This window comes from Tursiops truncatus, chromosome 3, assembly GCF_011762595.2.
Source record: "Tursiops truncatus isolate mTurTru1 chromosome 3, mTurTru1.mat.Y, whole genome shotgun sequence".
Classification (NCBI taxonomy): Eukaryota; Metazoa; Chordata; class Mammalia; order Artiodactyla; family Delphinidae; genus Tursiops; species Tursiops truncatus.
In genome coordinates this window covers 38,858,426-38,875,204 of record NC_047036.1, presented here as the reverse complement: position 1 = coordinate 38,875,204, position 16,779 = coordinate 38,858,426, and the positions used below count along the sequence as shown (strand labels likewise).

The window sequence follows — 16,779 nt, the reverse complement described above, 5'->3', positions numbered from 1 at the left end:
TTAGACATATAATTCAAAGACCACGGTACAACCTTTATCTTTTTTTTTTTACTTCAGCAAACAAAACATAATGTCAAATGACATGAAAAGTGGCAAGTCTTCCGACAATAAATAATAAATTACTTTATAATTTTTGCAATGCAAGAGCAAACAAAAAAAAAGTTTCCTTTTTTTCCTCTTTATTTCCAGAGAGAGCGAAAACAGTCATTTTAACCAATAACTATACACATCTTTGGGGGAAAAGTTCTTGGACAGACACAAGTCAAACACAATCCCGAGACGCTTGTGGCAAAATAGAGGTAACCTTGTTGCAATGCTTTATAAGTTGGTTTTTAAATCTGAATTCAAAAACCTTTAAAGTCGCTTCAGACTTCTTGATAGAGGATGGATCTCAAAAAAAAAAGGGGGGGGGGCAAAGGGAAAAAGAAATCAGCTACAGGACATGCTAGAGACCCAGGATTTCAATTAACCCCTTGTTCAAGTCAACTAAAAACATCGCAAACCAACGCAGCTCCACCTTCCTGAAAGGACTCTTTCAGCCAAAGAGGCCAGTTTCTCTTTCTGCTCATTTGCTGGAGCTCCTGTTTGGCAAGGCAATGACCAATATAGAAACAGCACCATTCAGAATAAGATGGACTAGAAAATCTCTATTTCTGCTTTTCTCTAGATGTGCAGTGAAATGAAAATGCTTTTTTTGAGATCCTTGAATATAAATCCTCTACGTTTTAAAAACGTCTTTTTTTTTTCTTCAGTACTCCTAAGGTCATTGGATAGCATTATGTTGGGTTTGGGTTTTGTTTGTTGTTTTAATTCTAGTAAAATCCCATGATTGTCTTCACAGTGTTGCTACCATATCACCTTGTCATTAAAACAGACTTCGTGCGTTTCATGGAGCATTCATTTCTTGATTCAGTTTTTATTGACTGGGTCGTTAAATACTTTTGTTTCGGAGTTCAACATTACAATTTCCCACTTTCTCCAACAGGGAAAAAAATACATCTGAATGAATGTTCCTCATGCCTCAATTGGACTGGCTACCATGCTGTTAGGTGTATCTGGGAGCTGAGAGGACATCGACGCCACTTCACTGCCAGTGGAATTAGAGCCCGGTCCTCCTTCTGAAAAATTGACCTGCATAGAAGGTTAAGAAATGAATAAAGGAGGCTGTGATCGTATTCACAAAAGGATTATAAACTTGTCCTGTGTGTGTGTGTGTGTGTGTGTGTGTGTGTGTGTGTGTGTGTCTGTTTGCAGAGACAGATATATAGATAGAGATATCCGCACATATAATTGAATTTTAACAGGCTTAAAGAAAGCCTACAAGGAAAAGAACTTGGGAAGAAATCCTCTCGCTTTCCCATCTTCCAAGAGATCTCTGTTTTAACTGAAACTGAATTCCCAACATTATGTTGCATTAAATTATTTAAGAAGAAATGTGTTTCCCACTGTAAAATGGCATCGCAACTCTACCATGCATGCTCGAAATAAAATTATCCTGCTGGCTACGTGTTGCCCTGGGAGCAGGCGAGTTCTCAGTCTCTAGGCGTCAAAGCCTCTCTTCTTGAGTTGGAAAATCCATAACACGCCGCTCAGATCGTGTGACGGGAGATTCAGAGGAGGCTCCACAGAACAGTGATTAACTCCTCAGAGGGTTCACAGCGTGGCCTTTCTTCCTTGTTGTTGGTCCTGCTGCCTTTTGGCCTCTTTCTCTCTTTCAATCAGGCTCTTCCTTCCGAGAGGAGACCCATATATTATAACGTCATCCACATTATAAATATCTGGCTCCTTCTCTTAAGCCGAAAGTATTGTGTTGCTGTTGTAAACCTTCTTCTCCACTCTGCTCCCAACACCTCCCCATCCTCGGCTTCCCTTCCACTGCTCTCAGCTGACACTAAAGTTTCAGGAGGTGCAAACACTCGGCTGCCCTGAACCCTCCCCTTACCTGCCTTCTATGATCCAAATAACTGGTAAGATTAGCCTGACATTAAAAATAATTTCTTTTTCCTAATTCCGGGGTCTACCTTCCTTGCTATCTTATTGAACTTTCCCACTGTGAAGCCAAGGGACTTCTCAAATCTGCCTCCTCTAGACTGGCCCACTTTCAAACAGACACCTGGGCCAAGCCCTTTTAACCCCTGCCTGTGGCCCATTACCCAACTGTTGCCACAAAGAAAGAAAATGCCCTCCAGGTAAATGTGAGGGGAAAAAGTTAACCTCAATTCAAGCTTTATTTTCAAAGAAAGGAACAAGTTTTTTGGATGGATCTTGTTTTATAGAACAAGATCCTACAGGGCTGTTAATTACTTAAGAAAAAAAAAGTATGTGTACATATATCACCTCACAAAAGATATATACTTAATAATCTTAGTTATCTTCACCCAGGTGAAAAGTGAGTTGAGTTTTCTCTTCTCTGGATGTGTAGAAATATTAACACGAAAACCGGTTTTCACATTATTATCTCTCTGATTGGTAGAACTCAGGTTCCTTTTGCTATACATGCCCCACAGTATGTGACTGTGTAGGATATTTGAACTTACATACTAAAAAAATGTTTAAGCACTCCTACATTTTAGATTAAGATATAGTCCCAGAAAGAGATATAGTCACAAAAGTATCAATCATATCTTTGAATAACTGAACTTTTTATTGATATATTTGAAGAGTGCAGATAGGTGCCTGCTGACCGTTGATAATAACATTGATTATGTATTACAACATTGATTATTATTACAATCACCTTGATTTAGGTCCTTAACTATACCATGCTCTAGGAGCTGAGAAGGGAGTACATTTACTGGCTGCTGATCAAAATGCCAAGGTGATCTCTAATGTCCCTTCTGACGCTACAAGTCGAAGATGTATGATTCTGCAACCCAGGATACCTTCCCACGCGTGTCTATTTAGTTAGGCACCTTGAAGTTAATCCCTCAGAACAGGCCTGATTGATAGAAAATTCAACCTATATGGTCAAACTATGAACTCTCACAGAAAAGACTGACAAGAGGTTTGTTTTCCTTGAGTGCTTCCCTCCTCTCTCCAACACACCCCCTTCGTCTCTCCCCACGCCTGGGGTCGGGGAGCACCCTCCTCGCTAACCCCCCAGAATCGTTCCTTGTGTGACAGTTTAACCAGAATCTCCTTTCTGGAGATTCAGCCTCCCCACTCTGGGAGCTGACACTTACCAGTTGCTGAAAAGCCGGCTGATCTATGTCACTCTGCAAGGCGAAGTCACTCAGTACTTTCCAAGGCGGCTGGTAACTTTGCACCTCCACTGGGTTTGCCTGTAAGCCACCGTCGTGTCTCTCTGGACTGGCAGCCACCATGGGAGTTCCTGTCATCCCCTGGATATTCTGTGAATAGGTCCCCCCGCAAGCCCAACATGTTAATGAGCAAACTCCCTCCCTCCATTGTCTGTGCAGGCTAAGCAAATATACCCTGGTATTATCTTATCTATATAGTGGCCTTTATTGACTCAGTTAATCTGCTGCGCGTATGGATATTAGCCAGGGTTCAGTTCTGTGTTATTACGTTTTGTTCTTCTGTTTCTGTGGGCTGGACTATTAGGTCTGCTTGGACCTTATTAAGTGAAATTCTGTTTCGACTTTCTTCTTTCCCTTTAAATTCACTGTTAATCCCAATTCCGCCCGTCTGCCTTTCCAGGCCATAGCATCTCAGTGGAAAGCTGAGGCAGGATAGGCCTCCCTTCAGCCTCTAGACATGATGATTTTCTGGGCAGTTTGTTAGTCAGATCTGGGGGTAGATTTTCTGCAGGCAATTCTCTGGGAGCCAACCCCGACTCCCAAGCACTTGGGTCAGGCCACTATTGTGCTATTATGCACTAACCAACTTAGAAAATGCCCTGGCCCAGGCTTGGCCAGTCTGTCAAATTTAATGACAGCATGTTTTATGGCATTTAAAAATAGGGCCTAAGCCGTAAAAAGCAAAAAAAAAAAAAAAAAATTGCTGGTTGGTGGGGGGAAGAAAGAAACTCTTTAGTTTAACTTAACCAGGAGGCCTGCCAGTTGGGTGCCGCTCTGGGCCAGGGATGATTGTGGGTAATAGTGCCAGGGGCCTGACATCTCTGGAGACCTGGGCTTGACCTGGAGCAGAAGGTGCCCTGTTTTCACGGGTCACCTTGGGGCACTTCGCCCACCTGGGGGCTCTGCTGCAGGCTGCGCACGGGGGACACCGGGATGACCCTGGATTAAAAAGGAAGCCAAGGAGTTGTCCCTCCTCTCGGCTGCCTGAGGAACTGATGACCGGAACTTTGGCAAAACCAGCGCCAGGCCTCACTGCCCACGGAGGGGGAGACGGCCCTTCCGGATCCGGGATGGGGCGAGGCTGAAGGGTACGAGCCCACCCCCGCGGGCTGGGGCCTCCCGGAGCAGCGCGGGCCGCGGTGTGGGCGCTGGGCCGGGCACCGGTGGGGGGGCCTCTCCCCGGGGCAGGGGTCGGGGGGAGGGGCCGCCAGTGCCGGGTCCTGCTCCGGAGCCGGAGGGAAACGGCGCCGGCCCACCTGGGCAGCCGGCACGCACGCCTCCTCGGCTTCCCCCTCTCGTCCCCTGCCCGGGCCCCAGGGCCACTCACAGTTTTGTCATTGGGTTGCTGCTGCTGGAGCTGCTTCATCATGATGCTCCGCTTCTTGTCCTTGCACCGCTTGTTCTGAAACCAGACCCGGATCACGCGGGGACTGAGGCCGGTCATCTCCACCAGTTGCTCCTTCATGAGCGCGTCGGGCCGGGGGTTGGCGGCGTAGCAGGTCCGCAAGGTGTGCAGCTGCTTCTCGTTCAACACAGTCCGCACGCGGGTGGTCTTCTCTGGCTGCTTGTGGACGTGGGGCCGCAGGGCCGGCTGCCGGGCGGAGATGGGCTCGGCTGCGGGGCAAGGGGTGCCGTGAGCGGGCCGGGCCGCCCGCCCGCGCCGCTCCCGGACAATGGGCAGCTCTTTGCAGCCTCGACAGACAAAGCAGGGGCGGCAGAGGTGGGGGTAAGGGGCGCGAAAGGGAGAATAAAATCTCGCTCTCTAATCTCAGAGGTCAATGCTCAGTAATCCGGACCCAGAAAGCAGCCTTCGCCCCTGCTCGTGTCAACATGGAGTCAGCAAAGGGGCGCACGTCTCAGGGCCTGTCCCCCTGCTCACAGCAAGGGCGGCATCCTTCTGCCTTGTTTCTCCTCCCTTTGCGACTTTTCTAGTACCCGGACTGGGCCCAGGTTACACCGAGTCCACACAGCCCCCCACCCCCAACGCACAGGCGGTACTAGGGAAAGAAACGCAGAACCCCAGTGACAGCCAGAGACACTACCCCAGCGGGATGCCTGCAGCGCAAAGGCTGAGGAGGATTCTGACAGAGAGCTTGAACTTCAGTCCCCAGGGTACAATTATATCAAGGGGATAAAGAAATTCGGGATTTCGGCCACCTCTCCAGGCTTTGATCTTTCTTAGTCTACCTGGATCTACTAAATCTACCTGGATGTTCCTGATGTGATCTGATCCCAAGAAAAGGAAAATCGAAACTCTTTAGAGCTGCCTGGCCTCTAGAGAAAAGACAGCTGGGGAGTGTTCTGGCTCCTGACTCCCTCCCAATACTTCGGCCTCTTCTGTGCTTCCCACAGCAGAGCACAGGTTGCACCGAACAGAATTTGCCACCTCTGGCTTTGCCCCCCTGCAAGCTAAGTCACAAATCCCCCAGGATGGAATTCTTAGAGCTGCCAGAGAGCAGAGGAGGAAGAGTTGTAGTTTTCTCACAGCCAGAACTCAGGGCGAATTGACACTTTCAAAATGCACAGGGCAGATCTATCAAGACCAGAAAGCAGGTTTGGAAACGCTGTCTGCCTTCTTACCTGTGGCCCCCCTCCTGGCCAACCTTGCTCTATTTCTACTCTCCTTCCTGGGGCAAGGGCCCTCAGATCTGTTTGTTACAAATCTTGCACTTTCCAGGACCCCCGGGGGTCAGGTCAACACCTATGGGGTCAATTTAGTGTCACAGCAACAGGGCCGAAGATGAAATTCTCACCAAATCAAGTAGAATGAACGGTTTAAAGAGGGAGGTTCCCTTTCAAAGGCAATTACTGCAGATAAGCTTGTGGACAGTTTTAAATTACGGCTCCGTGCGAAGGCTTGCAATTATTAAAACTGTATCTTTTCAGGCCCACTCTCTCACAAAGGGATACAAATAAATTTTTAAAGTATTTTGGAGTGGGGGGGGGGCAGTTTGCAAGGGAAAAGGAATTGAGAGGCTAAATAACTTGAGGCCACCTAAGCTTCCTTCATTGGGTTAAAGGAGGAAGCTCCAGGGGCCCAGAGCTCCACCCCTTTAATTAGGCAGCTGCGGGGAGAATACCTGGCGGGGAGCTGAAGCCCGTTTTCAGTAAGCCGCGTTTTGGAGGCCAAGGTGAACTGGAAGTACTGTTTGGGCGTGTGTAGACACGTGTGCCCAAGCGGTGTACATTCACGGGCACCCACATCTAGACACACAGACGGGTAGCTGTGCTGGGGGGAGTCAAGGGAGACAGTGAGGGCATTGAACCTTGCTGCGAAAGAGTGAAGCGCGGTGCAAACCGCACCCAGAACCCTCCGTCTCCGACCGCAGCAACCGCCGCAAGGGTCCCAGGGTTGCTGCGGCCGCTGGCGCGCTGGCAGGGGTGGCGCTGGCCTCGCCTGGCGCCTGCCTCCCCGAGGAGGGCCTCCCTCCGCGCCCAGAAGTACCTGCCATTTGCAGCGGCCGCGCCGGGTGCAGGGGGCTGAGCGGGTCGCCGGCGCCCAGGCTGGCCCTCTCCACCACGTCGTGATCCGCGCGGCAGAAGAGCCCGTCCTCCCGCAGCGCGAACTCGTCCCCGGGGATGAGCTGGCGGCTGCAGGCCACGCAGCGGAAACACTCGATGTGGTACACCTTGGAGCGGGCGCGCATCACGAAGTCGTTCTTGCTGAAGCCGATGCTGCACTTGGCGCATTTGATCCCGTACAACCTGCGCGGGGGCCGGGCCCGGGGCGGGAGGGAAGCACAGAGAGAGGTGGTCACTTCAGGCGGGCGCTGCCCCCGACCCAAGGTCGCTGGCAACCTCGGCCACAACGCCCTGAGACACTGAAATCAGCATTCGCAGACAAGCTGGGAATGGGAGGGTGGAAATGATTAGATTTCTCTCGTTTCCCGCTCCATTTCCCTTTCCTATGAGCTTCTGTGTCTCGATCCGTACCTCTTACTTGAAAACGCCCAGTCCAAACCATCGAAAAATGTTTGACGTGTTGGAAGCCTGGGCCGCTGCTCCAGCGACCAGTCCAGGGTGACCCTTGCCGCTCTTGGCAGGAAGGGGTCCAGGGGGACTCGGGAGTCACTGGCCCCAAATTTTTGCCTCCCTATCCCCCAATTTCTGCTGCTAGAAACGTCTCTAAAACTGCAACCCAAATCCTCCTTTCAAAAGAAAATGAGGTTATGGGATGAGATTGTCATCCCACTCGGTATGAAAACACACAAATGCACAGGCAGAAGAACAAAATGAAACCTCTGAGGGTTTCCAGAGCCCTTTCTGCACAAGCCCACTGCACTTTTCCCCAGCTAAAGAGCTTTTCCTCAGGCAGCAATGTTAACAGAAAGTTTCCTCTCCCTTCCTCCTTTTATTATTATTTAAAAAATCTGCTTTGGTTCCCTCCATCTTTTTCAATTTGCTGAAGCATCTACCTTTATTTCAGTTTGTTTGAGAACGCTGACCAGACAGAAAAATGAAAAGACCCACTCCTAAGGTCTTCCTCACTGCTGACCTTTCTTTACCAAGAGACAATCCTTGTAGGTTTCATCTAGAGGCTCTGCCCTGGCCCCCTCTCCGCCTTATCACTAATAACCAAAGCAGGAGCGTTCCTACAAACAGAGAGAATGGAGGAGAGGAAAAGACCTACACAAAGGGGGGTAAGAGGGGGAGCCTCGCTCCCCCAAGGGGGGAAAGGCATTCAGAAATCTAAACGGTCTCTCTGTTCTGCTTTTACAACTACAGGATTTCAACGGGACACACACACTTGCACGCGCATACACACACACAGTTGAAAGAGTGGAGAAGAAAATGTAAAAGCGATTGGTTCCTTCCACTAACGTTTAGCCAGAATTAGGCACAAGCAGGTCTGAATACAATTGAGCAAAACACTATCTCCACAGGAGTAAAGCCACTGCTGGGGTTGAGAAGTGAGCTCTCCCTCTCCAGAATCTCCAGTTCACAAACCAATCAAGTAAACAATTGAAAATGGCTCATTTGTCAGAGGTTAGAAGGTAGATTCAAAAGTTTTCCCTTCCTCCGCCTACTCTATGTGAGATCTTCCACTTCATAGGATGAGGACTTTACCTTGCCTGTGACCAAACAATTTGGAAAACCCCTCCCCCTTCCTCTAGCTCCCCACTTCCCCTCTTTCCTCCCGTACTCCTCCCCCACCATCAAAGTATTAATAAACTTTTTTTTTCTGCACTGTTCAGCTTTATTAAAATTACACTCTCCACTTCGTGGTTTTAAAATAAGAAAAAATACTGCACACTAAGTGAGCAGGAAAAAATTGTAACTGCATACTTAAATCACAGCTAAACTTTAAGGTTAAGTTCTAAGCTCCATAAACTCTATGACTTACAGAGCTAATTACTTGTTAACAGCCACTGGAGAACTTATTTTTAAATATAATATTTTGATATTATTCGACATAATAACGAATCGACATAATAACGAAGGTGTTATCTCTTCTGTTTTGTTCTTAAAACAATAATATTTTCTTTGGAAATTCTACTTCCTTCCTAAGGCAGAAAATGAAGTTTCTGACATATGTATACACAAGTCAGAAAATTTGAGATTGGCAAAGCATAAAGTTTAGACGCAGAATAAATTGAAAGAAAAAAATTCAGAAAGTTCCTTATGTGGTTTTATTCTTGACAGTAAGGGCAATTCGCTCATTTTATCAGTTACCAGATTTTAATGTGAGAAAGGAAGCTGTTCAATTATCTAAATATACCAATTGTTCGTAGACAGATGATGGGCAATTTGATCTGCTCTGTCTAATTCATCAGCTCAGATAAGATAAGAAAGAAGACAGTCAGATGTCACCAAAGGGTTAATATTTAAAAAGATTAAATTTCCGGTCTTTTTTACAGAGAATATTTGGGTTGGTTTTTAAATTTTCCAGGCAGGAGTCATTACCCTAAAAGTAAAAGGGCAATATCTCTATTTGCTCTTTCAAAGTACATCTCTAAATATGCTTAGGTCAAACTATTTCACCTATTGCATTGACATCTCCGAAGAATCTGTAAGTTACTAATAAAATACTTAATTAAAATAAATAAAAAAGAAAAAACATTGCATGATACAATAAAAACCAACCAACCTTTTTTTTTTTTAAGTTTAGAAACCCCAACTTTTCCATCTTGATTTTTTTTGTTTGTTTTGGAAGGGGGAGGGTAACAGAGGAAAATAATTTGAGCATCACAAATTCCAAAAGCAATTATACAAGCTTCAATGCCACATAATTTATGGGAACCACTATCGAGTTTCGCGGGGGTTTTTTTCCCTCTAAAAAGTAAAATGAACAGCATAGGTTAATTTACATATTACACTTACAAGGGTAACTTTTGCACGCTGGAATCCATTAAGGCAAACTTCACCAAAGGACAAAGCCACACAAAATAATAAAGAATGGGGAGAGAGAGGGAAATCTCACAAAATTAAGGAAGCAGTATAAATGGCGTACCTGATATAATCTCTTTTACAGTAGGTTTTCCCATCTCTAACAAAGCACGTACAGCTCTCGTCCAAATACTGATTACACTCCGCACATTTCAAACATGCCGCATGCCATTCCAAATCCGGAGAAACCCTCAGAATATACTGATCGTGAATTTGATTGCCGCAACCAACACATAGGGAAATCAGACGTTTTTCTGAAATGAAAATAAATACATGATTGACTAACCGTTTACTTCCTACAGAGATAAACACACTTTTAGTGTCGTTCTCTTATAGGGCGTACTCTGCGAGTTTTTTTTTTTTTAAGAGTATTGCACTTTGGGATGGTAATTGGAGTGTGCCATCAACACCCTGACTCACTTTTAAAAGGAGGTGGAATATATGTAAAATGCAGATTTGAATAGTCTACATTTGTAAGCCTAGCACGCAATCAAACCCGTTCATTTTGTATTTCTTTTTCCTCCCTCCTCCCTCTTTGCCATAATCATTGGGAAAGATTATGGATAAGTCAAGTCAAAGAAAAGGTTTTGACTAGAAGCGTTAAGTGAACGCAGGGATGTCTATATTTTCCATGAAGCACGCTCTTAAATAGCACATAGGACTGGAAATTGTTAGCAAGAGCAGACATCAATACAGTTGTCACTCGTTGTTCTCTTTTGCAAGTCTAATGCTAATTCACATCTCCGGGTATTGTACTTGCAGGCGGACCTTTGCAACAGAATAACCTTCTCGGAGAGCTCAGGATTCCCGAGGAGGAAACCACCGCTTAGCACCAGAAGGCTAGGGTTTTGGAGGGCACGCAGGCGAATTCAAACACAAGGTACGATCAGTTTCCCGAAGATCAGAACCGACAGCAAGCATGCAGGCGTGGCGGCAACAAGAAAAAGCCACCTTCTCTCTCTCTCTCTCTCTCTCCAAGCAATGACTCGAACTCCGAAGAGCCCTTGGCACCCTTGCCTGAGAGAGACCCCCGCACAAGAACAGCACACCGAGCCCCACAAGGTAAAATCGCCTCTTACTTTTTGGTGGATCTCCCATGTCTCCCATATCTGTAACAGGGAGTAATGTCCACAGTGAAATGGTGGTTGTACAGTTGGTGACCAGCCCACAGAGAGGATGCTGGAGCTGTGGCTAAGTGGGAAACAGTGGCCCCTAGGGTTGCCAAGGCTGAGAGAGCCGCTGCCCGGCTGCGCCGCGCCCTCGCGGATCGGGGAGTCCAATTTAAGCCGGCGGAGCTGGCGGAGCGGAGGCGCTGCGGCGGCGGCTGACTCGAAGCGGTTCGGGCACCTCTCTTCCTTATCTCTTACTCAAACTTCTCTGCTCCAACTCAGCTCCATCGCCATTGGTCTGACGCAGCGCGCGGGGACGTCAGGCGAGCGCCTCGCCCATTGGCTGCGGGGCGTGCGGCGCAGCTGTTCTGATTATCATATTTCAGCCTCGCTGCTGCCGTGCGCCACTGACCGCTCAGCGAGCCCGCGGGAGAGGATTAGGGCTCCCGAGGCGAGTTGCTCGGGGCTCAGGCCGCTCTCCCCCGATGCTCGGGCGGCCCGGCCGCTCTGGCTTTTGGCTTCCTTCTCCTCCTCCTCCTGCCCCCTCCCTTGCTCCTTCTCGGCCGTGCCGCCAGCGCCCTCGCCTCCTGTCGCGCTGCTCCTCCGCCCTGCGCTCCTGGGGTCCCCGCAGTCCGGCTGGCCGTGTTGCGCGCTGGGCTCACTTTTCCGCCGCCGGTGGCGAGTGGCTGGTGGGTAGGTCTTCCTGATGAAGAGGTCCTTCCCGGGCTTTAGGAAGAGGGGCGACTTGGAACAGGCCGTTTGCCTCGTTTGGTTTCGCGCTTTGGCGCACAGCTCCGGGCCTGGCCGGGCTTTGCTGCCGGGGCGGGTGAGTTCCCGAACTGGCTGCGCGTAGCGCGCTGGGAGCTGGCTAGGGGAAGACGAACCGGTCATGGGATGAATAGACCCAGAGGAATTGTTCGCTGCTGCTACCCCACTACCCCGTTATCCCTGACTTCAGATCTCCAGAAACGTGGGGGGTGGGGAGAAGGGGCGCTTCGTGCCTAAGCGGAAGATCAGGTTGGAAGCGCACAGGTAAAACCAAGCTGACTCCGCGGACTACTCTCTCCTTCCGACCCGCGAGGTCGGCTTTGCAGTTTAGAATTAGGAAGTGCACTAACCCGAAGCCTAAGTGCAAAGTGATCGGCCAGTAGTTTAAAGTTTGCAAAGTGAATATAGCCTGTCCAGTTCCTCTCTCTTCTGGTTTCCTGCCCTTTGTTTTTAAGCAAACGTGTACAGTTAGCTGGTGGTGTTTCATAATTGTAAGGACAAGTCTCCACGTCTCTCTGGAGATTTTAAAAATGCGTCAGTCTAAGGGCGTGAGTTAGGGAGAGGTCCAACAGAAGAACAGCGAAATACCTATTTCCCTTCACTGGGTGTGTTTATCTAATCATTTTCTCTCGGGAAACAACCTGGAGAGAGAAGAGTGTTGGCTGCAACTCGCCGGTAAATAACTGTTTTTAATAATTTCTTACATGTTCCCGTCATATCTTAACCATCTCCCCAAAAGAGTCACAGGAAGGCCACGAAGACTCCCCCCACCGCACTCCTCCAAAACTCCTGAATAGCTATTCCTTATCTAATGTGACTGCCAGTTTTATCTAAAAAGGCCCGCAAACGCACGCAGTAGTAGGTTTAATTTCGGTGTTTAATTTCGGTTGCCTTGAGAAAACCTGGTGTGTTAGGAAACTCCGTTCTTTGTATCATTCGCCAGATCTAGCCCTTGATAACAGCCGTGAGCCCTCAGCCGGTCTCAGTGGCTCGGTTTACAGGGATATGCTTCTCCAGAGCGCAGAGAGAAACTAAGATGCTGAATTTCCTCCTGATCTGGCTGGGGCTTTGCCAAGAACATGCATTTGTTTTGTTTTCTCTCAAGGAAAATTTCTAAATGGATCTCATCCCTTCTGTTTTTATTGTATCAATAAGTTATATCAGAGTGCGTGTGTGAAATCGAAAGTTAGAGGTAGGTTGATACATTTACCAGACTGGGGGGGGGCGGGGTGGTTTTGGTTTTTGGTCATAGTTTCTAGTCTCGATGGTATTATATGCGTGGAGCCTTTTGTCAGGCTGCTTTTGTAAAACTGATGCTGGTAATGACAACACGAAGCAAATCTTCCCAGCATACGGGTATGTTTCCTGTACAGATAACCAAGCTGACTCTATTTTTTAAAAAGGTACTATATCTCCAGGAAGTAGAGAATTTTAACCAATCATATTCCATCATGCCACCTTTATAACATGGAATTAAACAACGGAAGCTGCCAGAAGCCTGATGACTTATATTTGAGATCCAGAAAGCACCCTCACTATCCATCCTCCTTCAAACCAGCCCCACACACACTGTGGTATTTTAACTCCCTAAACTCATAAGCTATTCTAAAGAATTATTGCTCCTGATGATAGCAAGTCCAAATAGAAAAGCTGGCATGTGGCTTGGAGGTAAACCGTTAGTAGTAGGCAATTTTATCATAATGATGAAGACAAGATGTTTTCCTTTCTTCAACCCACACTATTACTGTAAACAAGTATTTTCTTAAGAAGTTTCTAAGCTGTTAGATACCTTCTGTCAAAGGGAGAAATTTGAGGGAACCCAGTTATGTTGTTCCATGACGGATGTACTCTGGAGTTCTGTGTGTCTGTAGCTAATACATTTTGCATTAAAATCAAAGTTAGGGTAGCAGGCATTATTGTTTCACTTCACCCTGAAGTTCAAGTGCGATCACAGATTATTCCCCTGTTTGTTTAAATGATTTCTATACACACATTTAACGCATCAAATATATCTAAAAAAAATTTTGTAATGTTTTTATAGAATACATCAAACTCACATCAAACTGTGATTAGCAATATTTCCGCCCCCCCCCGCCCCGTATTTGATCACAGGAGCGACCTCTTGTGTTCAAAGGGGGGATTAGACCCTCTCTTGTCAAAAATGGATTCAATTTTGACCTTTGTATATTCTGGTAGGTCAAAAAAATCTATCCTTTAAAACAGCAGTTGTGTGAATCCCGTTGTCAGCTCCTCTACTGGTGAGAGAAGAAAGAATATGAGTTCTTATTAAGTATAGTTCCCATTACCTCCTGGCCATCACAAATACATTTTAGTGTCTTTGAATATAAAAGGGATGCTAAGATTTAGTAAGTTCCACTTGAGTCTGTGGCATCCACCCACATGGACTTGTACACACCTTCCAAAACGCAGCTTTTCCACCTAAAATGCCTGGTGGGCTCTTACAGCTGCGCATTGTGTGTTGTTGCTTTCTTTCTCTGCTTTGATTAAAATTTAAACACTCCACATCAAACAATGCCAAATACAGATTCCTAAACAAATACCATGTTCTCAAGCTACGTTTCAAATATCTAAATAGGCTTTAATTGCAATTGACAAGTAGCATTACATATTTAGGATTTATTTATTTCCCAACAACTTCTGGCAGATATAAGTGGGTTTTAAGTAGGTTCTTTGGGAAATTATGTACGGTAAGGGGGAAAACTTTTCCCTCCCCAACTAACCAAGATTGGGAAGGAGAGGCGGCTTTGATCAGCTTTCCCTGAACTATGGATTTGTTTGGGAACTTATTCCCAGGGAGGTGATGCTCAGTTTAGCCCACATCAGGATCAGGCTTGAGAATAACAATTGGAATGCCAATCTCCACGAGTAAGGTGTTCAGATATAAAAATATATATATAACTGAAGGATTTATATTTTCTGATATCCACAAATACATAATTTGGGGGTCAAAATGAAACATGGACATATTTTATTCACCTCAGAAAATAGGTATGGAATATATATATATTTATCCCATTCACACTTTTTGTTTTTACTTATCCTATGTAAGATAGGAATAAGAATAAGGCTATACAAACCATCAGTATCTTAAATCACATCCAAGGGTCAGATAAAATTACAGCTGTATAAAGGGAGTCACGATTAACCATTTATATTCCACCCAGAACCGGGTGTGGATGTTTAGAACTAATTTGCCTCTCTTCCAGTTGCTGGTGCTGGCTTAATGAGGATGAATCAAGAGAATCTGCACTCTAATTTCAGAGAAGAATGGAAGGGATATTCTTTATGTACCATTGGGTATGAAATGATTGTCTTTTTTTCTCTCCTTTTACTTTTTTTTAAAAATAATTCTAAGCAAAGATAATAATAAAGGCAGTTAACAACAACAAACCTTTAGTTGTCATTCTTATTGCCAAGGACTCCTGCTGTGATTGTAGTTTTGTTGAGTGTCAGTTGCTTTATTAACCAGTTAAAACAATCTGGGTGAATTAGCAAGAATTTTCTTCTGCATGCAGAGCTTCTTAGCCTGAATTCAGGTAACCGCTGTGTCTGTCACCAGCGGTTCTGCTATTCTCTACTGGCGGACGGCAGCCAGGGAGGCAGCGTTCATGTGCGGTCTCCTGGTCGGTTCCCAGTCAGGATAGAATTCCACACTCCCGGAAGCGGCGAAGCCGCAAACCTCAGATCAGTCTTGAGAATGCGAGTTTCCGCATCTCATTGCCGGTAGGACTTCGACCAAGCGAGGACAGAAATTTGCACCCTCCCTTTAAAATTGTGCTTTTGGAAACATTTATGATTTCACAAAAGCGCTGGCCATGTCAGGTGAAACCCTTTTCTTCCTTCTTAAAGTTTTTTTTTTCTTTTTTCTTTTTGAAACTCTATGTGACTAGGAACAGGCAATTTTTAACTGGACTGGAGGTCTGTGTGGACCCCAGGTTGGAGTCAGTGAGTGCAATGTGCGAAGAGGTTCTGACCCAAGGACGCACTGAACCCTACCTCTGGCAAAGCCTTCATTAAATGCATCGGATTCTCTCGGGGGTAATTGGAGTCCTGAGGGGCGAAAAAGCTTCTCTCCCAGATCCTGGGCGGTTCAGCTGAAAGCTACCACATCTGTACCGAATCTAGCAAAACACCCACGGGTCCACCCGAGCTCTCGGGAAACCCGGAGCAAGTTAACTCAAGTGTAGTTGATCAAATGACATTCTTTCCGAAAGAAGTGACACCCTTTGCCCCACTGCAATCCTGTCCAACCGGCAGCTCTGAATTTAGCGCCAAAGGATTGATTTCCAACGCGCGATGGAGGTTTACTGGGAACGAGTGGGGGGAAGGGAGGCGAAGGTACCTTGTTGGAGGTCAAGAGGAGGAGGGGCAGCAGAAAATTACCGGCCAAGCGGGGGAGGGAACTGGAAGCCCGGAAATCTACCACTATGCCTCAAATAACCTTCCCTCACGTCTCAGAATTCAGCGCTCGAAAAAAACAGCCTCAGTAAGGTGTCCTCGGGTGGAGTCCTCGGGTAGGTTGCGGAGGTGATGTCAAGAGTTATAGCTACTTTCTACGAATAAAACTGGTGGCTAAAGCGTGTCGGGGCCGTTTACTGTATCTGAGAGGAGCGTGGGTGGAGGCTGTTTTTAAGCGGGGGGGGAGGCAATCATTGGTGGCATCTACCGGCAGATTGTGAGCGTAGGAGAGAAGGTGGTTTCGGGGCTGGAGGCAAATCTCCAAACCCCAGTAAATGGCTGGTCAGTTCAGAAGGTATGATGTTAGGGACAATCTTAAAGGTCGACTCCGCGAAGGTGAATGGGAGGATGAGCTCCGGGCGCGTGTACATTTATAGAATTCTCTACGCCTCCAGATCCAGGGTGTTAAGAAAAATCATTAATTCTTTGCGACTTCAGGCTGAGAGGAGAATTTGCTTTGCCCCCCTACCTGCTAAATACCAGCTGAGAAAGGGGCGCAGGAGACGACCCCTTTCAGAAAGAACGTCATTTGATCAACTCAACCGAGTTAATCACTTGCCTCCCGGAAGGGGTCAAGAACGCCATCCCTTCCCCCTGGGGCAGCCGCGCGGCGCGAGGTCGACCGCTCTACCCCAGGTAGCCTCTCATCGAGGGCGCCGGAAACCCTGTCTGACTGTTCTCTGTAGGGCTCAGAGCTTTGCGATCATGTTTCTGGTGTTTCCTAGAACCCCACTCGCCCGCGTTCAAGCAACAAAGGTCGCTAGAAATTTAGCCTG

The 16,779-nt window shown here is 46.9% G+C and overlaps 1 protein-coding gene across 1 annotated transcript; it reads right to left on the bottom strand.

Annotated features, from left to right (window-relative positions):
• Positions 1-242: 242 nt before the first annotated feature.
• Positions 243-10,920, bottom strand: ISL1 (ISL LIM homeobox 1). The gene is made up of 6 exons (XM_004328915.4): positions 10,727-10,920; positions 9,712-9,901; positions 6,706-6,965; positions 4,588-4,874; positions 3,183-3,350; positions 243-1,131 (listed from the first exon to the last, which is right to left on the bottom strand). The coding sequence occupies exons 1-6, from the start codon at positions 10,752-10,754 to the stop codon at positions 1,015-1,017; spliced, it is 1,050 nt and encodes a 349-aa protein (XP_004328963.1). The 5' UTR covers positions 10,755-10,920; the 3' UTR covers positions 243-1,014.
• Between the last annotated feature and the right edge of the window lie 5,859 nt (positions 10,921-16,779).